The sequence below is a fragment of the Pleurodeles waltl genome, chromosome 7 (genome assembly GCF_031143425.1).
Source record: "Pleurodeles waltl isolate 20211129_DDA chromosome 7, aPleWal1.hap1.20221129, whole genome shotgun sequence".
NCBI lineage: Eukaryota > Metazoa > Chordata > Amphibia > Caudata > Salamandridae > Pleurodeles > Pleurodeles waltl.
Genome location: NC_090446.1, coordinates 1,114,269,676 through 1,114,292,662, shown reverse-complemented (window position 1 = coordinate 1,114,292,662; position 22,987 = coordinate 1,114,269,676). Strand labels below are relative to the sequence as shown.

Sequence of the window (22,987 nt, the reverse complement as noted above, 5' to 3'; positions counted from 1 at the left end):
CCTCATCAATGCTTGAACGAATCTAAGCCACTTAGAATTACTCAGGCTGCATTCCAGTCCATAGTTTTTTTCTCACCAGGTCATTCTAGAAAGAGACTTGCCATGTACAAACCCACCCTGGTCTTGCTCCAACAGGAACATTCCAGCTTTCACTGCAACATGTTGACAGGCAAGCTGGCTGACACTGAATGGAAGCAAAATACCAAAGGTCTGATTTAGAGTTCGGCAGATGGGTTGCTCCGTCACAAACATGACGAATATCTCGTCTGCCGTATTACGATTTCCTTAGGATATTATGGAATCATAATATGGCGGATGGGATAACCATCACGTTTGTGAAGGAGTAACTCCATCTGCCAAACTGTAAATCAAGACTTAAACTCATGCACTGTTAGTTAACCTTACATGGGCAGTGGCCCAGTTATTCATTTATCTTTATGGCACATACAAGTAAGATAAGCTGTTTCCTCTATACTAAATGTCATATAACCAGATTGTTCAGTGGAAAGGCCGACAGTTATACTGAACCCCATCCCCTAAAGTGCAACGTGTAGTTAAAGTGCAAAAGTATTATATCTGTGCTGGTGGTTGCTTTTGTAATTTGCCCAGGATCCATAAAACTATTTTTACACATGGAGTTTACTACCCCCTTCACCAATCTCCTCACCATCGCACATGCCACTTCCCTACATGAAGGGCAGCAGGAAAAGGAGAAATATACATTCTACTCCCTTACATGGAGAACTTAAAGAAGAACTAATCAACCAACCCAGACGCTTTCAGCCCTCCACAGATGTCAACACCCTTCAAAACAATTACAACACTAAATGAAGAATCACATAGAATGCTATGTGCCTCTGAAAACTCATGGATCCAAGTCATCAGCACCCCGGTACACCCAAAAAACTACCAAAAACCAGCTTGCCATATGAAGACAGAAAAAATGGGGATGATCAGAATGCCAGGTGGACCATACCCTTCTGAAAGCACTCCACTGAAACCATCATTTCCTCATCACAGTAAAACCACCTCCTGCAAGATCGCAATCAATGAAGCAATCAACAAAACTAAAGCCCTCGGTAAGGCAGAGAAACAGGGTGCGAACCCTGCCCCAAAATCTGCTAACCCACCATCAGCCGACAGATACAAAGCAATCAGCCTCTTCTTCACAGGACAAAGAGAATCAATAAAATCAGATCTAACATCATCCATTTATCACCATCATGCGCACCAAAATTCTGGACACACTGAAAGTCACCTCCTACAAAGATGATGTGCCTTTTTTCTCCATCGTCAAGTCTCTGCAGGAAGATTACCTTACATCCCTTCTTTACATTTTTCAACATGTCACTAACCCATGGCTCCTTCCTGGACTGCCCAGAGGCTGGACAGATCCTCGCTCTCCTGGAAAAGATGCACAGCAGATGCATGCGAACTGCGCAACTAACAATATTTTACCCACCTCCTATTTGTTGGAAAAATCATCAAGAAGCCAGATGCCACCCAGCTGCAGGACAAGGTCAACAAAAAGAACTACACTCCAAGTAGTCGAAGATGTCCTTTTCCCCAGCATCAAAAATGAACCTTGCCTCCTGGTCCTGCTTGACCTCTCTGCAGTTTCCAACACCGTCACCCATACAGCATTGACTCACACCCTGGAAGCTTGAGTGGGCTTCTCTGCTACAATCCTGCAATGATTCACATCCTACAGCACCAACCAACTGCAATGTATTCAAATAGGAATGACTAGATCTCAGACTATTCCCATTATCTGAAGGGTTTATCAGGGCTCCATCATGTCATCCATCATTTTCAACTTTTACATGGACCCCTTAGAGACATGGTTTGAGACAGCAAGATCAAAACCCACCAGTATGCTTACAACACCAATTCTGTCACAAAATCTCCTCAATAAATACAGAGACTCAAAGTCTACCTCAAATGCATCCACGTCTGGATGTCACTGAACTACCTGATGCTAAACCCTATAAAGACCGAATTCTTCCTGCTTACTAACAATGTCAAACATTCTCTGATTCAGTGATGTCTCTCCCACTTAAAACTAATGAGCTTCACACCGCAACTGTCAGAATAGGCTCAACCCCTTTCCTCAGATTCACCCTCAACTTAAACCTCTCACTCAAAGAAAGCATTGTCAAGAACTCAAAAACAGACTATTTTCAACCCTTACTCTCAAAAAAGTGAAATCTTTTTCCTGAGTAGAAGGCTTCAGAATGATAGTTCAAGTCCTAGTCCTCTCTCTCTTATATGGTGCTGCACCCTACTCAACGGCATTCCAGAGACCACCCTCGCTCACCTAAAAGGCTGAAAAATTCCAAACTTAACTACATCACCCATTTGCTGGAAGATCTGCAATGTCTTCCCTATAAGTGCAGTTCATCTTCAAGGTTATCTGCATCACTTACAAGGTCTACTACAGCAAGAGCTCAGTCTACCTAGCTAACAAACTACCAAAATCTAGAGTTCAATGCCAGACGAGGCGCTCTGGCATCACCAGATTGGAGACTAAACACGGCAGGAAGGAGAAAGCAAAAGAAACGGCCTGAATACATTCAACATTTTCTAGGACCTTCCATAGTTTGGGAAAATAACCTGCTCTGTGACTGTCTTTAGTTTTAGCTCTTTGCTGGGTGCATTCAAAACTCATCTAGTCTAGGAAACATGACTCTATTATTTGTCCAAACAGTCCCCGCATTGAAAGAAAATAGAAGCTGATGATGACTCTTAGGTGTGGGATACTGGTGTTACAGAGGGATTCGATTACAGATTTTCTCTGTGTTTTTTGACGTTCAGTAACTACCAAAAACGATTCCACTTCAAACCACATGATGAAAGAAAAAGATAATAATTCATAACATGTGAATTTACAACAAATTATTGCTGTAAAAAAATTCAGACCTGATTTAGAGTTTGGCTGAGGACAAACCTTGTCAGCTGTACTTGTGATCGGTCTGCCTCATTTAAAGACAGGGGGATTATAAACCCACCTTTGGTATTGGTTCCATCATGGAAAGCTTCTGCAGAAGGAGTAGGAGCAATAGGAGGAAGGGCATTACAACACCCGCCCTACTTAGGGCAGACAGAGTCTTTTTTTTTTCCTTCGAGGGACAGAAACAAAAACAAAAAATGACTCCTACACCTCCCAGGGTTTGTGTGTGTGGTGGGGGTGGGAAGTCCTTAGCAGTGGCAGCTCGCAGATGGAAAAGAGGCAGGGCGGCTTGTGGTGGGGGAAGACAAAAAAACAAACAAATATAATAATAAAAAAACTAAAAAAACAAAAAAAACATTACTTTCTTGCCCCGCTGCGCCGATCCTCAGTCCTCAACTGCAGTGCAGGCACAGGCTCCCAAGCCTGTCCTGCGTCAATCCTAATGCTGCTTTCATGCTGCTGGCAGCATGAAAGTAGTGTTAGGATTGGACGGAGCACCCAGCCAGGGCACTCCAAAGCAGAGTGAAAGTCTCTGCCTGCCGTTTCCAATCCAGCAATGCAGTGCCTGCGTTGCTGGGTTGGAGAGAGCCCAGTGCGTTTTACCGGCCCAAAACGGCCGGCCAAACACACATGCACAGTGAGGGGGAGTGCTGTGTACTCCCCCTCCGTGCTTGTCACAGCCCATGGCCCCGCCCCTTTTACAAGAAAACAATAATAAACTCTGTTTATTATTGTTTTCTTCTAAAAGTTTTGCAACTTCTGCTGCTGGCGGGGAGGAGGGGGAGTTGGGTGAAGCAGGGAAGGCGACAGCTGGTCATTAGTCTTTTTGCCAGAAACAAACTTCCGTTTTGGGAGTTTGTTTCTGAAAAACAAAAAAGTTTTACATTTTGGTGAACAGCTTTCAAAAACGATGGGTGCCATCCGCCAAACGTTTTTTACACTGAAGGGATGGCGGTTACTTTTATAGTACAGAACTGATAGCTGCGCTAGTAGTCATCTCTAAATTTGGCAGAAAGTAGTCCGCTAGAGTGGCTAAAGTAATCTTCTCAGCCACCTTGATGGATGGATTACCATCTGCCAAAGACTAAACCAGGTCTTTCGCTTCCTTGCTCACTTAAACGTCTTAAAGCACAAACTAAACACCTAGTTAACAAATCTTCTTTCAGAATGCCTCCTTTTTGTATGGTACCCATTTCCAAAAGGGCCACTTGTACTCCTAACACCACCACTAGATCACAACCTATCGAGCAATCCTTCAAGTATATCCCTCTGATACTTACTACCATCCCTCTGATGCTCACCACCACCAAATAATAGCCAAGCCATTTGTTTTGTTTTGTTTTGTTTTGTTGATTTGGAGAGTGTGGCTAATCATCAAATGAGGGTATCCAGTCACTAAGTAGGGCAGCCTGAGGGGGGAAGAGGAGATCATGCCTGTTTCGTCTGGAAGATCTGTGTCTTGAGGTTCCTTTGGAAGTCCATTAGGGAGGGGGAGGTTTTGAGATGTTACAGCAGGTCATTCCAGGTCTTGGGTGCGAGTTATGAGAAGGAAAGTCCTCCACTTATGGTCTTTTTGATGCAAGGGTGCTATTGTCTGGGATTCAGATCGAAGGTGTCTGGTGGGTTGGTAGAAGTTGAGGTGGTGGTTGAGGTAAGCTGGATCATTGTTGTGGAGAGCTTTGAAGGTGTGTTTGAGTATCTTGAACTTACATTTTTCCTGGACTGGGAGCCAGTGGAAATTGTTGAGGTGTGGAGAGATGTGGTTATTTTGTTGGATGTTCAGAATGAATCTTCCGGCAGCATTCTGGGTTGGGATTCCAATGTTGAGGACGTTTCCATAGTCAAGTCTACTTATGATAAGAGCCTGGTTGACGGTTCGTCTGGTGTTAAGTGAAAGCCACTTGAAAATCGTGTGCGGCATTCGCAGGATGTGGGAGCATGATGAGGCAATGGCGTTGATCTGTCTGTCCATGGAGAGGTTGGTATCCAGGATGATCATAAGGTTCTTGGCATGGTTGCCAAGAGTGGGTAGGTTTCAAGTTCAGAGGTCCACCAAAAAGCGTCCCGGGGGAGTGGTTACAGAAAATAAGGACTTTGGTTTTGTCCGTGTTAAGCTGAAGGCAGTTGTTTTTCTTCCAAGCAGCAACATTGCTCATGTTGCTGGTGAAGATTACTTTGGCGGTACTGGCTAAGTCAGTAAGCAAGAGGATGAGCTGCGCGTCATCAACATAGGATACTAAGTTGATGCCATGGGCTCTGAAAATGTCTGCAATGGGGGTTAAGTAGACATTGGAAAGTGATCCTTGAGGGACTCTGCAGATGGGTTACTTGGGTTCTGAGGTGTAGGGGGGAAGTCTAACTCACTGAGTTCTGTCCATGACAAAGAAGGATATCCACTTGAGAGCCGGTTTGCAGATACCCAAATGCTGAAGCTTTCTGATGAGTATGTTGTGGGAGACTGTATGGGAAGCTACAGAGAGGTCAAGGAAAATAAATGCAGCCGTTTCTCCTCAGTCGAGCATACTTCTTATGTCACCAATGGCCGCAATGAGGGCTGTTTCTGTGCTGTGGTGGGTGTGAAATCCAGATATAGAGCTGTCTAGGAGTTGATGGAGTTCCAACTGGTCTGCCAGTGGCATACTGACGACTTTCTCCATGACTTTAGTTGGAAAAGGCAAGAGCGAGATGGGTCTGTACCTACTGAGTATGTTGGGGTCCTCTGTTGGTTTCTTCAATAGGGCATTGACTTCTACATTTTTCCAGCAAGATAGGAAGGTGGTAGTGGTTATGGGGGTGTTGATGATAGCAGTGAGCGTAGTGGAGATGATGGTTCTTCCAGGGCTGTGTATGAAGTGGGGGCATGGATCTGAGGAGGCTCCTGAGTGGATGGTATTCATCAGAGCGATGGTGTCTTCATTTGAGAACAGCTTCCATTTGTTTAGCTGCTGTTTGATGATGAAGGAGATCCTTCTGGGCGTTTGTATCGGTATGCTGTGGGTTGAATGTGTTGTAGTTCTTGGCAATCTTCTGTTTGAATACGTTTGAGAGGTCATTGCAGAGTGCTTGGGATGCGATGATGTCGTTGTTGGCAGTTGCAGGTTTGGAGAACTCCTTCACCATGGTGAAGAGTTCTTTGTCATTGTTGGGGCTGGCTTCGAGTCTGAGAGTTAGGGCTTTTTTCTTTGTGTCTCGTAGTTGTTGGTGGTATATGTTGCAGGCGGCTTTGTATGTGGATCTTGCAGTGGTGTTTTGTCGAGTCTCCATTTTCTCTCAAGTTGTTTGTAGTGGTGCTTGGATGTCCTGAGGTCATTTGTGTACCAAATGGGTTGTTTATTATTTTTGAAGGTCTTGTTTCTGGTGGGAGCGGTGCAGTTTGCACAGGCAGTGAGCCTGTAACATCATGCAGGTCTGTCTGGGAATTCCACCAGTGCCACTATAGGAGCAGGAAGGCCTTTGTTATGAGATGTCTGAGCTAACAAGAGGGCTATGTTTTGGAACCACCTTCTTCTAGGCTTACTGTCTTAGTAGACCTTGGTAGAAAAGTGGATAGTGGACACAAGATTGTTTATAACAACCAGTACCTTTTTAGGTCTCAGCTCTAGAGAAGTTCGCAAGCGCGGTCTCGAAAAAAAGCCAGTTGTATGTACTCTGTGGGCTTCAGCCTGCTCATAGGCTTCCGATTTGCTGTCTCTATTGTGGCTTGATTCTTCGTTCCCTCTATTTGTCCATGGCGGGCATGCATCATGCCTCTTCCAGGGTTTGGGCCACCCCGAGAGCAGCAAAAAATTACTGTTAAACATACTCAGCCACCATTTTAAGGCATTGTTTCGGGACTACTTTTTATTTCTTTAAAAGCGCATTTCACAAGTGCTAGTTTTCACTCGCACCCTTCTTTGTTTCCTGCTTGTGCCGCTGTATGCCTCCTCAGTGACCTCAGAAGGGAATGTGATGCACGTGTGATGAATGACTGCTGCTCTGTGCCACAACCGGCACTTGATCTTTGAGGTGCCTCAAAGACATGGGGACCACTCCTAGTCATTGCGCTGAAGCGGATGCTAACTGCATGATATCACACTGTGCACCCTGAAGGGACCAAAGATTTGACTTATGGCTCTTGATTCACCCTAGACCCCAGCTTCTGAATGACCGTGTCCGAAATGGGCGCCTCCAAGCACAAAGGTCTCCAGAGGCTCACGAGCATCACGTTGTTCTGAGTTCTCAGTGTCTTACTTTTGAGATGCATTGGCGTAGTGTTTGGGGTTCAGCGTCAAAGAAGCGTTATTTTACACACACTGTACTGGGAGATGGCCTGCTGTAGGGGCTGTCCTGGTCTGACCTCTTCCACGAGCATGGTCAAGGCACCTCCCTGACGCAAACGTTATGTATAGCGCCTACTACCACTGTTTTGCTATTGTAGCGCATCCTGAACCCGGGCGCTCTTTTTGCGAGCCTGGGAATGCCACCAAGCAGCTGTGTGTGTGTTATTTGGTGGGTCTAATTGTGTGAGGCTAGCATGGAGTGTGTCCAGTGTTTGGCTGAGAGGTGGGTGGTGCAGGGCAGTTTGAACATACCTTCCATCGGATCTGTGTGGTACCTTGTGCCCAGACGGTGTGCAAAGCACTCTCACGTTTTTGTTTGGGTTTCATGACCCTTCAAACACCCCCAGATCTCTGTCAAGTGCCGCAGACCACCAAACTCTTGTTTAAAGATGGTACAGCTCAGCGCCACTCGCACTGGTTGAGAGATGCTACTTACCCGGACTTGGAATTAGTCATCCTTGCACTCTTTAAAATCATGTACTACAATAGATCTGTGAAAAGGGGAGGTGGGGTAGGCAATTATTATAAATCTAGTCCAAGAATTGCTCTTTTCACCACTATTGAATGTAAGGTTCCTTAGACATGAGTACGCAGATGCCCGACCAACATCGCATCCAGACTTTCCTCTGCACCTAATGCAGTACAGGAACTCATCTCTATTGTAGATACCTTTTTACCTAGTGGCTAGAGACTGTAGCACTGCAATTAATTGGTGGTTTTCTTTTGTGGAAGGTTTAAAGAGATCCACAATGATAATAAAACATTAGAAACCAACAACAATTCCTGTAATGTGTGTATTGGAGTGGAAACGGCTGATGTTCATAAATACGCTGCCAGAAATGATAAAAGTGGGCTAAAACAAGCATTGGCAAAGGCAATTGGTCTCTGCAATGCGGGGGTTATTGGCTTTGTCAGTGTCTTTTAGAATGTTGTATTGCACCCTCATAGCACTTTTTCCCTGTCGCTCAGCCATGTTGAACAGGAGCCATGCTGGTATACAACATGGCTGAAAGACATTGCCAAAGCCAATAGCTCTCACATTGCTGAGTTATTTAGATGCAGGACATTGACCCCCCCCAACACACACACATCTCTGTAACTAGAGCTTACTCATAATATTAAACATGTGGTCCCACTATGTAATCACCTTTATGGCTTAGGAGAGATCGACCCGCAGAGATGTCGGATCCCCGGGATGGGCTCTCTCTTCCTGCCATTCCAAATCATTAAAGTCAACTTACATAACTGCTGGAATGAGTCTTCCTTGACTCAGAGGGAAGTGGTGCCAAGCCCTCAGCATCATAAACTCTATGCGTCTTTGTACCTATACGTTCTGCTAGGTTAAACTCAACTGCGTCTGCACTTCCGGCAGTGCCACGAGGTTTCATCCTGTGCCTTAGTGCTTGTGGGGATGGGCTCAGTGCCATCATTCCTGACTTCTGATCTGCAGATTCTGTAGAACCAGCGTCCTAGTGTTTCCAATGATCTTTGAAAAAGGCGGGCCACTGGCAAAGTTGTGACTTTCTCCTTTCTGTGATTACCCTTTCGCTGCATGCAAGCTTTCACCCTGCAACCTCGGCTTTTCAGCACATTGTCAATGCGGCCAATCACCAACAACCAGAAGACAGCATTCCCAATTCGGTAATTTAATGCTCCCACCAGCAGAAGGCAGAGAGAGGAAAATGATCAGAATGAGAACAGCACTGAGGAGTAAAATTATAAAAGGAGGGGAAAAAAGAAAATAGTGTAATACAATAATGTGTAGACATAGAAAATGGAAAGAGCGTTAGGAGGAAAACCACAAAAAGGAAAAAGAGAGAGAGAGAGGCAGGCAATGAAAGTAGGTAAAAATAGGCGCGGAAAGAAATAATTTCTAAGGTGGTGCAGAGACAGAAGAAATATAGAGGTTGATTTAGATAAAAAGAGAACGGAACTTAAAGCTACAGGCAGGGAGAGAGATGGAGAGAAAGGCAGATAGAAAAATAGAGCTGGATGAGACAGGAAGAAAGCAAGAGACAGCTTAGAAAGAAAGAGAAAAAGAAAGACAAAGGTACTTAGAGAGATACAAGCAGAAGGAGGCAGAAAACGAGAGGATGCCAGTGGAGCAGAAGAAGGCAGGGGCAAAGGAAGGTTGAGAGCTGGAGGTAGGGAGAGCACTTGCTGTAGGTAGAGGACCAGAGAAACGCAGATGACCAGAGGTAAATAGCTGAAATGAAGGTGGTAACAAAACCCACAGATGTGCAAGGCAAGAGGAAGGTAGAGCAGCATGGTGAGGGGGTAGGTAGATGCTAAGATTATAAACGAGCAGACACAAGGTTCAGGTAACAGGCAGTGCAGATGAGGGTAGGTAGCAGCAGAAGCCCAGAGTTGTCAACAAAGGTTTTGAAAGTAGACATTTCACTTCTTACCTGGATGTCGTAGCTGTCTGCCCAATGACCAAGCAGCAGGGCAACATCAGCAACTTGAGAATAGGATGGGATGGCCCCAGGAAAACGGGGAGGGTTTGAAATGGGAAGGATATTTGATGTCACATTTTCAAAGGCATAGGAGCTGCAGGGACTGGAAACACTGAGACACATGTCTCTGAGGGGACACCACTGCTGCCCACTGGGACAGCCGCCTGTGGTATTACATAGAGGCCTGGCCTGGCAGGACGCAAAGGGTGACCGGACAAGCTCACAGCCTAGAAGAAAAAACACAGATATGATACATGACATCAAAGACTGCAAAAATACAAGGATCACTGAAGGACAAACAGAGGTATTCTCTTTACCGGGGGGCACCAGGTGCTGGCTGGGGGCACAATACGGACGAAAGACCTGGAAACGGACTTGAGTAGGCTTCTTCAGAGCTTGTATTCCAAACTCTAGTGACACAAGCGTTCCAGAGTGACTAAACCACAGCCCAGGAAACAGCATCAGCTGCAGAAATATGAACAAGCAACAAAGTATTTTAATGAGCTTTCAGGAATGTCTCAAGAGGAGAGAGCAGAGAGCAATTGGGAGAAGTAGGCAACATGAGAGATAAGAGGCTAACAACGTAATTATGGGCCAGCTAAGGGAAGAGAGGCTACCAAGAGAAAGGAGAAGCCAACAGAAGGCATGAAGAAGTAAAAGGTTATTTGAGGAGATAAAGAGAATATACAGCAATATCATCAGGGGAAGGAAAGTGCATTCCAGGAAAAAGTGAAGGAGAGAAACCAACTGAGAGGAATAGTTAAGTGGAGGTAAGGGGAGGGCAGATACTACTGAAGGAACAATTAAAGTGAGAGGCCAGTAGACGGTCTCGGGAATGGAGAGGGCATAAAGGGACAGAAGAGATCAATAGAGAAGAGGAGTGAGCAAGAACAGTATGTTAAGACTAACAAGGTATACGCCAACAGGAAGTGGAGTGGCCGATGGGGCAAGAAGAGTTCAGCTAGGTGCAGTAGGCCAACAAAGAATAGGTGAGTCCAACCAAGATGACTGGAGTCCAACAGAGGAAGGAAAATATCAACAGGGGAGAGGTGAACAAGAGGGAGAGAGGTCATAAGGGAGCAGAGCTGTCATTGGGAATTGGGGGAAGGAGAAATACCACAGGGGTTCAGAGGTTGGACACAAAGTAACAGTAAAGGTATGGGTATAGCTCAAGAGAGAGAGGTCTACATGAAAAACTGATTGTAATAGAGGGCTAGAGATCCCTAAAGGCGTGGACATAGTGAGGGATTGCCCATAGCTCCCATCTGTCAAGGGGACATCAGGGAAAGTTATTTTGTTTCTTTATTCTCTTTGTTTTTCTATCTCAAACTCTTATTGTCTCTCAGCCTACCCAGTATCATCTTAGGAATTTTGGGGCCCTCTCATAACATATTTTGGCTGGTTTTGCGTTACACTCTTTTCTGAAAATGTAACATATGATTCAAAATTGTTTGGTATTATGTGTACATGAATTAGTAGAACACGAGTTATGAAATTCACAGAAGTTAGAAATGAGGGGCCCAAAAATGGTTTGCCTAGGCTCACAAATCCTTAGGATAACACTGTAGAGAAGAGGAAAAATAAAATAAAAAATAAGAAAAGTCAACATGCAGAGGAGAGGCCAAAAGGGGGATGAGTGGTCAATATAGGAGAGGAGTTCAACATGTGGCACAAGCCTGAACAAGCCTTCTTTATCTGTCTAAAACTAACAAAATACTCATTGTTTGAAAGATTTTCCACTTTTCTTAAGTTTCTTACAGCAATGACCATGTCAGGCCGTCAGTGTAGGATACTGACAGTGGAGACAGCAGGGGCACCACAAATAGAGCAGGAGGACTGAGGGTTTGATGGGCATGGTACACCACCACATTTTGGTGCAGCACCTTATCCACCAAACTTTCCACTGGCCCATAATTGTTAATACGTAACTGAACCATATCAGCCACCACTGTGCACATTATTTGAATAACATCTCCAATACATTTGTATCACCTGGTGTTCCTAGACCTTCTGTTTATAATTTGCAGTACAATGGAACCAAGGACAAGTACCCAGCCAATCTGAATATTTCTATGCATGATAACAGGTGTCAAGTGTAAACTGTGCAGAAATAGTTACAATTGCCATTGCAGGATCTCTTTCCATTCCCTTTCAATTAACTCCATCCCTCAGTCTAAATCCCACTTGGCCTTTACAGCCAACAAGGTCTGTAGACTATCTCCCCTCAATGCTCTATAAAGCACTGATTTCCCACTCTGGCCCAACTGACCATTCAGTCAAGTTGGTCTTAATGTCTTGCCCTTTATCAAGAAGTGGTGGGAGTAAACTACTTCCTTCTCTTGAGGTATTGGAACTGTTTCGACTGCCCTCTTTTGGTAAAAGTTCCTTCACCTCTGTCATTACGAGGGTAAGATGATCCTCTTTTAATCTGGGAGGCCATTGTGGTAGATTTGGAAGGATGGAGTGAAGCGACAAACAGTACTTGTGGGCGATGGTGGATAACACTCACTGATGTGAGCTTTTTCCTCCCACTAAGAAAGGTATATTCCAAAGCCTCCCCGACAGGCATTTGGTGGTCCCGGGGAACAAGAGGATGGTTATAGGGAACAAGAGGATGATCATCATTTAGCAGCAGAAGTGCCTATGAGTTGTGCTCCTCTGGTCATTTCACACCCATTGGCATGAAAGCTCCCTCTAGAATACGGTCTATCTGGCAGACTCCTGTCTTTCCTGAAAAGCTATTTGTTGTTGTTGATAGGTTTGTTTTGTAGCATCTATTCATGGTATGGAAGTTGGAAATGAATCCTGTGTATACAATCCTGCCCTTTCCTGGTGTTGATATTGTAGAACACCCAGAGGCATCACTGTGTCAATATATGTTTTATTATTCTCTAACATATCGTCAGCTTGTGGTCAAAAGAGATATTGGCCATCGAAAGGTAGACTAACAAGGCATTGTTGAACTTCTGTCCTGAACCCAGAAATTGCAAGCCATGCCTGGCCTCTTACTAAACCACTGGTGTTAATTTGCTTTAAAGTAGTATCCATCGCAGCCAGAGTCCAACAAATGTTGGCATTCGATAAAATCTTGCCTAAACCTTTTGCTCTTTTTCGGATGCATCTAGGAGATGCAACATCACATCTTCAGTCTCCTCCCATTAATACCTGTCATACCTTGAGAGTAAAGCCACTGAATGTCCGATGCACCACTGCACAGCTGTCCATGCTTACCAGCTGTGTCAATCTCTTTACTCTTCTGCCCAGTGGGGGAGTAGTTCTAGTATATGTAGTATCTGTAGTATCTGCAGTGGTCCATCATGGACCACTAGAGAATCATATTGCAGATGACACCCGACTCCTGTGGAGCTGGTTTATTAGAAACTCATCTTTATCCTCCTCTAAACGGAGTTGAGCATGATAGTGGGCAGTTGCCCTAGATATTAGTGCTTGGTACCTTTGAGGCTGCCATTGTTTTTCCTAGTTCTTGATGTCAAGTCCAGGATATCTTCATGTTGCTTTAGTCCTGGGTGCAGGCTTCTTTGGGACAGCTGGAGATACTTATCCTCCAGAGACAAGCTTTTCAGTAGACACAAAAACTGGACTCTTCACTGGCCTAGACAGTAGCAGATGAACACCCCCCCCAAATCCTCATCAGAGTTGAAACCCTCATCATCAGCCATCATGCCTGTGTGTGTCTCATAACAGTAAAAAACAAAAAGTGATCGGAAGAATGATTGCAATAAGTCTAACAATGCCCAGGGGAGCATTCCAACCCACTGTTCTCTTGCCCATCATGCCACTTCAGGTTAGGGCAAATCAGTCTTGGCCCTGCTCCAATAGTGGCCTAATTGGGGCGTTTCAGTCCGGTGTAGCTTGGTTCCAGTGGCACAGTGACCAAGGGACACATATCTGGGCACACCATGGCCACTTAAAGCATCACATCAAATACACAAAAGGTGATCAGAGGAATACCTACAATAAGTCCACCCACTGGCAATCAAAAGCATTCTGTCTGTCACTTTTTGTGCGTTTGATATGTCACACTAAAGTCCTGCCACTACATGTTTGCTCAGTCTTCCCATTTTTGGTCTCCTCAGTGTCTAACTGTATTTTTGCAGTGGAATGAGTTGTTTGTCAAACAGGCAGATTAATTGTGGTCCCATGAAAGCACAGGCTCCAGACCTGATGTTGGTCTGACCACAGAAACATGGTATTGAAAGAGAGCCAACATATAAACACTATATTTTCCATCCCCTGCCCCCAATAAACCAGTCTCATACCCTGACACCCAATTCTTTAAATCATTCAGTTCCAAGTCAGTTACAGCTATTCCTGTACTTTTTGTGGCATCACCTAAACAGATATCGTTATACTGTTCAAGCTAGGAGCACCTACCTTGGGAGCTTGCACATCATAGCACATAAAACATAAAGGCAATGATCTAACATCACCATATTAAACAAAAAGAAAAGGCACAACCCATCAATGGCGATGGCAGCATTGCTCAAGCTTATGAAGCCCCGTCATAATCCTACCAATATTAAGGTCTTCTGCTTCTTAGTCAGTATAGGTTTTCTGGATACCTAAATACTTAAGGGTGTCCACTGCCATGTAAGACCCATGTCAGGAAATATCTTTGTCTGCAAACATTCCCAACAAGAAGAGTCTGAACTTCCACCATATTGTAACCAAACCTGAGTGTTCTGTTTAACTCTTTAGCTGTTGTAGCAAATACAGAGGGGCCTATATTGGATCCAACATATATGCAAGAGTATCATCAGCTTGGAGCAACTCTACATTCCTCTTTCTATGCCACAGTTGTGTATGGTGTTTCTGGACATTGCTTCCAGCAGCTCCAATACCATTGCAAACAGAAGCAGCGAAAGTGGACACCTCTTTCTGGTCCAATTCCCACTGAGAAATGATAATCTTTCCAGCCTTCTCACAGTCCTCGTACAAAGTAGCCTGACTTAGGTCACTACGTAGGACTCAAATGATAATTCTCTAGCATGGCAATCGAAAATCTTCAACACAAGGTTTCAAATACTTTTTCCACATCAAGCAAAAGGCAACTCCAGTGAGGCATCATGTTTAATGAGACACATCACACAACAAGTTACCTCACCATGTCTATTAATGAGAATGTGATGTGTGCCAGGCTGTGGTAATGTACAAATTTGTTTGAGTGCCTTCTGTTCTGTGTGAGATCAGTGTCACGCCACAGCATTACCTCCTGGTGTGTTTAGAGGTGTGTGCCAGGCTGTGGCAGTATCCCCTGTATTTTTGAGAGATGTGTGCCAGGCGGCAACAATATTTTTTGTTCTGTGTACCAGGCTCTAGCAGTATTATCTGTTATGTTGGAGATGTGTTCCAGGCAATTCAGTGCTCCTTTTATGTATATAGACGTATGCTAAGGTGTGTCAGTGTTTCCTACTGTGTTTAGAGGTGTGTGTCAGACAGTGGCAGTGCCCCCTCTTCTGTTACAAAATGTGTAGCCTTCTGTGCCAGTGTCTCGTGGTGTGTTTAATGATGTGTGCTAGGCTAATAACCAAGCCTTCGTGTGTGGAGAGGTGTGTACCAGAGTGTAGCAGCATGTTTTGGCATGTGCAAGCAGCGTCTGTATCAGCTCTTGTGTCTCACAAAATGTGTCATCTATGCCAACTCTTCTTACCTCAACAGTATCACTGCCCAAGGGAGGAAGCACTGGCACGATGGTGGCATTCTTGACATCATACGCTGTGGTGAATGCAGGCAGACCAGTGAGAAACATCTCTCCATTGGGTAAAGCAGCTGAAGAAACAAAGAACAAATCAGAGCAGTCTCAAGTTTCCCCTGAAAGGCAGTCAGGTGACACCCAGTCCTCTCACACACTATAGACTGAGCCTTTCACACGTTTCTTGCTCTCCTTTCACCCCTTGTTCTGCTTTATTTCATATCTGATGTTTCCGGCTTTCCGCTAACGGGGAAGATGAATTGACTACAAAGAAACTAGAAGTGTGTCTGAGCTGGGACTTCAAAGCACGGTAGGAGGTGCCTATGAGGCCGGGACAGGAGAGCTGTATAGAACGGTTGGGGAGAGGGTGAGATGTTTTTTATGTGCCCTTATTATCTGTGGCACCTCTAGGGCTACATCACATCTAAGATGTCACAGGCTGTTACAACGTTTCAACTCTGCTGGTTCTTGATGGCCAGTATGAAGATCTGTTCAATCCAGACCAGTACTTATTTACTAGGCCAATGGTCTCTGTGAATCCTTAAACCTTCTCACGTGAAGGCCAATGTAAACATGCCTGCTTGCCGAGGAAACTGTGTCGAAGTTTGTTTAAATGCATGTGGGTGAAATGTTTTGTATGGCTTCACATCATCACCTGTGGGTGAGTGAACCTGCTCCACTTCTGCCAGAGCCTCACTCTGCATTTCATGTGTGACATGGAGCATAAACTAACTTGATCCGGTAGCTGAGCAGCACTGTGACGGAGCCAACACCATCTCCTCCCTTTAAGTACAGTTGAATAAAGCAAGGACAAGGACATTAGTAGAATAACTGGCCAGTGCTGACACACGGCTAACATTCCCCTTATGGGTTTCTGTAAAAATATCCATCTCAAAATATGGGTTTACATTTGTATTCCAACCTGAGCCCAAGAATATTTGAGATCATAGCGTGAGTAGTGGATTTTGGCTACATTTAATTAAATGATTTTCTAGGTATGGTAGCTATTATTGTACAGTTGATAATTTTGCAACCAATATTATTTGTAGATCTCTTTGTAGTGGATATTTTAGGAACATATTTTCACTTTTCCTGCCTCTTAGATCTTTTCTCCTTAATCTCTTTTTTCGTTGCTCTCCATTCTACGGAAAGCTAATTGTTCTTGGTGTGAACTTTGGGGACTATTTACAAGAAATTAGCATATGGCAGTGCTGCAAGTCCTTTTGCTGCTCTGCCCTACGTCAATTTGAAAGGGCAGGAATGCACCTTATTTACAAGATACAGTGCATTCCTGTCTTTTGAGCTAGCGCCGGTGCACAAGTAGGTGCCCAGCACCAATGCAGGCACCCTTGCACCATGGTGCAAGGGTGTCTGCGTTGTTGGCAGAATTGTTTTTGTGCAGGAAGGATGACCTTCCTGCACAAAAACAATCCGTGGTGGCTTTTTCCTCTTTCTAATGTGTGCAGCACACATAGAAAGAAGAAACAAACGAGGACAAATAAAGATATTTCTCTTTGTTACGCCTCACCTGGGGTGGCGTACCATTTTGACCCATTTCCAGGTTTACACATCCTTGAAAATCTGGGAATGCATCAAAACCTTTAGGTGTTGCGTGGGAAAACCCATTGCAATGCCCATGGAACACTTCTTGACGCAGTTTAAGGCAACACAGAGATTTGCAGTGTGCTGCCTTACACCATATCTACAAGGACGTGAAAAGCCATGCAAAGTGGCTTTTCATGGCCTCGTAGATATTGGTCTGCACTCTGCACCGCCACGGTGTCAAAAAAAAGTGACGCACAAGCAGCCGCTGCCCTTCCTTTAGGGCGGAGGGGCCACGCCGCCCCCACCTTTTGCCCCTCTGAAGAGTTGCTGTCAGGCTGAGCAAAGGTCAGTCTGACAAACACACTTCATGCTCAGATCAGGCAGCCAGGAGTGAGACATGCGCGATTTGTGCAGACTCCTGGCTGTCTGAGCTGAACTTTGCTGGGCTGAAGGGGTCACAGCTCCTATGGGTGTGACCTCCTCAGCTCAGCAAAGGTGCCTCGAGGCCCTCCCCCTCGGTGACGAGGGATAGCGTCCTCCATTGACTTAGACCTGGGCGCTTCAGGTTTAAGCCCTGAAGCGCTAGGGCGAGTGTCAATCAGTTACACCTCGTCACAGAGTGGGGAGGGGTCAGCAGTCTCACTGACCCCATCCCACTTCGTGACGAAGTTGGGACTGCTGCCTTTGGCTGACCTGAGGTCAGCCAGTGAGGGAAGGCAGCAGTTCCAACCTTCCTGGGACGTCCGAGGCCAAAGGTAAGTGTGTGTGTGTGTGTGTGTGTGTGTGAAGGAAAATGTGTGTGTGTGTGTTTTTTAAATGAATGTTTAGTCTGTGCGTGTATGTTTGAATGTTGATGAGTGTTGTGAATGGATGTGCGTGCGTGTGTGAATTAATGAGTGTGAGTGTGCTGCCCACCCCCCTCCCTCCTAAAATTACCAGCCGCCTCTGGCATTTACTGTTCATTATAAATATCTATTTCCGTTTAACACGCCCCACCACTTTCAAAGCCCATCAGCTGCCATTGCGCACCAGTGGCGCAAGGGGCTTGTAACTATGCCCCTTTGTTTTCAGGCTTGCTAAGTAGATTCATCTGTCCAATTGCTTGATCTATCTTCACCTCGAAGTCATCATTGATGGGGAGGGGATCTTCGATATAGATCATGAGGGTGGAATTTGGGATGGGAGGATGAAGCCAAGAACAGGAGGATGAGTCTTTGAATCTTTGGTGAGATATCTACCATTAGCTGCTTCCATGATTGTCCTCTCAATTTTAAAGGCGGTGATCAATACCCAATAGACACATACTAGAACTACCACGCTGGATTATACTTACTGCCCGCTCTCTTTTCACAGAGAAAAGAGGACTTGCGCTGACAAGGGCTGCTCCTCCAGGCACCTTTCAGATCCGTATTCAGCTGGACACAATCCTTATCTGTATCAAAGTGTCCTGGAATACCCCAACTCTGAAAGGAATCCAGGGGGCTTCTGTCTGCCATGTGCAGTGGCCCAGAGGATCTGGGATCACCTAATCCAATCCACACTGAACCAGCACTAAAAGAAGAGAACGGAGTTAACCTGGTGTAAACAGACTGTGGGACGTGTGTCAAGGCTAATGCAGTGAATTATAAAAGTGATGGTAGAGCATTGTAGAATCATTTTTGGGAGTCATATTAATGTCAGGCACACAGACATCCTACACAGGGTGTAGCATTCTATGAGTGTCTATAATATGTTTTATTCTACTACAGCATAGAATATGTAATCGTCATGATGAGTCAGTTAACTACTGTCAGCGTTAATATGTGGCATGCTTTCATGACAGATTTCTGCATTCCAGTTCCAGTTTTTTGCTACATATCAACTTTCTCTATGTCGCTTGTCTCATATTGCAACCTGCACAGATATGTTTTACTGCCCTTCCTATAGTTTGTGATATTACCCTTACGAATGAGGTGGAGCTTGTGACCTCTGTTTTTCTTACCAACACCTGGGATCTTGCTTCAACTCCTGCGCCATTTCACCCCTCCACAGGTACCATCTGTTTCCCCACAGAATGCACTTACTATCTTTGGCAAGTCTGTGCTGTGCTCTGCTTGCCAGATAAATCTAGTCCTGTGTAGGTCCTGAATAAGATTCCACCAGTGATGACCTTAAAACTCACGTCTCACAAAATCTAGCATTATTGAACAGCATCACAAGAAAAGTATAAGAACACAAGAGGTTTGATCGACCATCAATGGAGGGAAGGGTAAAGAAAGGAGAATCGAAGTGTGAGTGGGTGAGCTACATTTATTTTATCTGTTTTCTTTCATCTAGTGATCACATTGTCAAGTGGCCACTGTAGAGGGATATGTATGATGCCCAGAAAGAAATACAAGGATTGTTCTAGTCTCCAACCTAAGGTCCTGATTTAAAGTTTGGTGGACGGGTTACTCTGTCTCAAACGTGAGAGATATCATGTCCACTGCATTATGATCTCCATAGACATAATCTCAAAATAGTCAAAAGTATGCAGAAAACCATCAAGCATATGTCGTTGTAGTGTTGAGTGTGATTTCCCAAAAAGTAGGAGTCACAAGTACACTTTTCATTTGGATTCAAAGGGAGACCTACAAAGCTCACAGGGCTTTGAACACATTTCAGTATTTTCATATTATGCCTGGTAGTCCAGGGAATCCCTGGCTGCTAGTTAAGAAAACTCGTTTTAGGCTACTTTGAAAATTAATGTATTAATAGCATAACCTACGGTGTTTCTCCATCTGTATCCCAACATGCACACCTCTGTGTCCTCGCATGAATGGTAATTCTATCTCCTATCACCAGAGAGGGGAGTTGTTTTGTGGTTCAGGTTGCCCAAGCCTGTAAACCCACCATGCCCTATCTTCTAGGGGAAACTGGGAAACTGGAGGCCCTGTTATGCAACCACTGGGACCAGATGGTCCATGCTTAAGGATCACTTACTGCCACTTCTGCACCAGGCTGGTCATAACCGTTTGAACAGCTTTGTGGTAATATCTATGTGTGGGACCCTGTCCTACCTGTCTATTGACCTCAACCTGCTGAATCTGCTGTCTGCCAACCCTTTGCTTCTCCTCCCAATGCTAGGCAGGTTGTACAGATACAAAAGATCTACCATTGATGTCACCCTGCCTTTACATTTGCTTGCACCAAAATATGTTTTCGAAATATGTTATTAGGTCTGTATCTAGATTGCAATGCAAACACTAGTGACACAACCACTTAGAATTGTAAACGTTTGATTCACACATTTGATTTCCTTCTACTCCAACCAGGTCTTGTTGAATAGGAAATGCCTCTGCCACTAAGCACAAAGAAACAGGAAGATGCATTAAAACACTTATGCATTATGAGGCTATCAATCATTATTAACCCACCACATGTAGAGTACAACTCTGAGTTTCTTTGAAAAGGCGTGAAGTTTTTATTGGACCATTTAGCAGATGATAATGAAACTTAAAGGTGGGCAAGAATTTAATTATCAGAGGAGACTCAGTGAAACTTTAACAGTAATGCTATAAGAATGGAGACTATTATACTCCTTAACTTGACCTGGTGGTTGCAGGTGGAGCCCCCAGAACTTATTTTTGGGAACCAGCAGTTCCTTTTCCTCATCCTACGTTGACTCATTGCAAGAGAGAGAAAAATACAAAAGGGAGGAAGAGGGAGGAAGAGAAAGGAAAAACGGTGACAAAGGGAGAATACAGGGATGAAAAGGAATGTGAAAGAGTGAGATCAAGGGACAGGGAATGTGTGTAGGTGGATGAATGAGGCATGAGTCAGAGTCAGGATTAGGCAGCTTTGGTATTTAGCACCCTGAAACCCAATAGCGCTGGGTGCAGGCTTCTAAACAAAACGTTGGACCCAGCACTTATTATTTTACAAATTAAGTACTTGTTATGAGCTTTAACCCTATAATTGCGGGCGTCGGCCACACTCCCTCCCTGGTGCGGGTCACGACCAGTAACCGACACCAGGGAGGGGGTTAAAAATCCTCCGGAACAACTTTCGCATCTCCATCCCGCCCCTCTCCCGCCCCTGTGTGATGTCAGTTCGGGAGCAGAGGAGAATCAGGTAAAAGTCCTCTTCTGCTCCGGTGGGGAAAAAAAGGCCAAAACGGCCTCCCCAGATGCCAGGGAGGCATCGATGGAAAGGGGAGGCTCTCCCTGGCACCGTTTCCTGGTCATGGATTGCAGCGAGGCTCACCCCCCACATTAAAAAAAAAAAAGTATAAAAATTAAAAACAAAATGGCGGGGTCGGCCCTCAGAACACGGGCCGACCCCTGGGGGTAAAAAAAAAAAATCTAGTTTTCCCTGGGGGGGCCGATCGCCCCCCCAGGGAAAAAATTGTAATAAAAAATAAAAAATTGTTGGTGGTCAGCCCTTAGGGTGACCATCTATGGGGCCATTTTTTTTTTATACACGAGTGCTTTGCCAAGGGAAAGCACACATGTATGAAAAAAAAAGTTACGTAAAATGAGTGTCTTGCTTTCTCTCTCTCTCTCTCTCTCGCTCTCTATCTATATATACATATATATACACATATATATATATTTTTTTCAGGTCGAGCATTGCAGCGCGCATGCGCTGCTTTTCTGAGGTGTTGGTGTGTATCTGGACTTTTAACAACGCCCACCTCACGCCCATCACTACCACTCGTTCGTGGGCTTGCCCTTCAAAAATCCTTTTATTACATTGGTAAATGGTTTACCTTTGTCCCTCCTTGGGGAGGTTTTGTTACCGCCTTGGCCATCGCCCCTGGTACATGGCTAAGTGCACTTTTGCTGTTACGTTTAACTGCGAGTGAACTTCTTTTCCTTTTGTGTATCTCTTCACCTGATGCTCATGGTGGCCGTGGCACTGTGAATCGGCTCCCTTATGTGAAAGTGTTTAACTTTTCAATTTTCAATTTATGTGGCAAGAAAAGTTGGGTTAGGAGTTTATAATGCTAATAGCTCTAACTTGAGCAGATGCGAGACCCATTGCATTGTAAATGCTTGTTTTTCTTTTGTGTGTTGTTTCCTGGGAGCCACAATTGGCCCCCCGGGGAAACCACACATATACATAAAAGTTATATATATATATATAATGGCGAACAATTTCACTGCACTCCTTGGTGAGTCGAAACGCGTTGGTGGTTATTGACTGCAATAAAATACACGTTTATTTGTACCTCGTGGAGTACGGTGAAATTTTTCGGCATTACATAATTTCTAGATTGGTCTTCTCTGTCACTGGCCACCGGCAGTGGAGTGTGCCGCCCAGCAACCCTTCGACCACTTTGTTTCTAAACATATATATATATATATATTATTATATATATATGGAACACAAATTGGTTAAAAGATTGTTGCGCAGCGCACTCCACTGCCGGTGCTCGGTGATGGAGGAGAGCAACCTCGAAAATATTTTGTGAACAAGAATCTCACCGCACTTCACGAGGTTCAAATTGACATGTTTTATTGCAAGTATAAAAAATGAAAGAAAAGAGGGACTCGTTTACTGTGATCAAGACTCCTTGAGAGTCGGAACGCGTAGGTGGCTGTTGCTTGCAATAAAACATGCCAATTTGAACCTCATGGAGTGCGGTGAGATTCTTGTTCACAAAATATATATATATGCATGCATGTATGTCGTTTCTGTAGTGGCAGTTGCCATAAAGTAGCGCAGATGGTTTATTGTCCTGCTGCAAAGGAGATACATTTATATGTATTTAGCTGAGTGGATTCGTAAAGGCAAGCGTTACCTGCGCTTTAAAACAAATGTTATGCCAGGGGGACTATGGAGATATGAGTGGCACTTTTGCTGGGTAGTACTGAGGGAATTAGAAGAGGAGGTAATGGGAGGCAGAGCACCAAAAATGACTGTTGCACTGGGTGCCTCCAGCGCTGAAGTCTGTGATGATGGGTATGTGGTAAGGTAAAGTAATACATTCTTTTTTGTTTTTTTCAGTGTTTTCAGAGAATCTGCAGAATTGGAGAAGAGG

At 44.6% G+C, this 22,987-nt stretch overlaps 1 protein-coding gene across 1 annotated transcript in view; it reads right to left on the bottom strand.

Moving 5' to 3' along the window:
• The window catches only part of LOC138246998 (polycystin-1-like), a 521,270-nt gene that overhangs the window by 393,900 nt on the left and 104,383 nt on the right, over positions 1-22,987 (bottom strand). Inside the window, exons 8-11 of the mRNA XM_069201747.1 lie at positions 18,317-18,534; positions 15,397-15,515; positions 10,043-10,190; positions 9,678-9,952 (exon numbers count right to left, since the gene is read on the bottom strand). Of these exons, the coding sequence (XP_069057848.1) occupies positions 9,678-9,952; positions 10,043-10,190; positions 15,397-15,515; positions 18,317-18,534 (760 nt within the window). The remainder of the gene's footprint in view (positions 1-9,677; positions 9,953-10,042; positions 10,191-15,396; positions 15,516-18,316; positions 18,535-22,987) is intronic.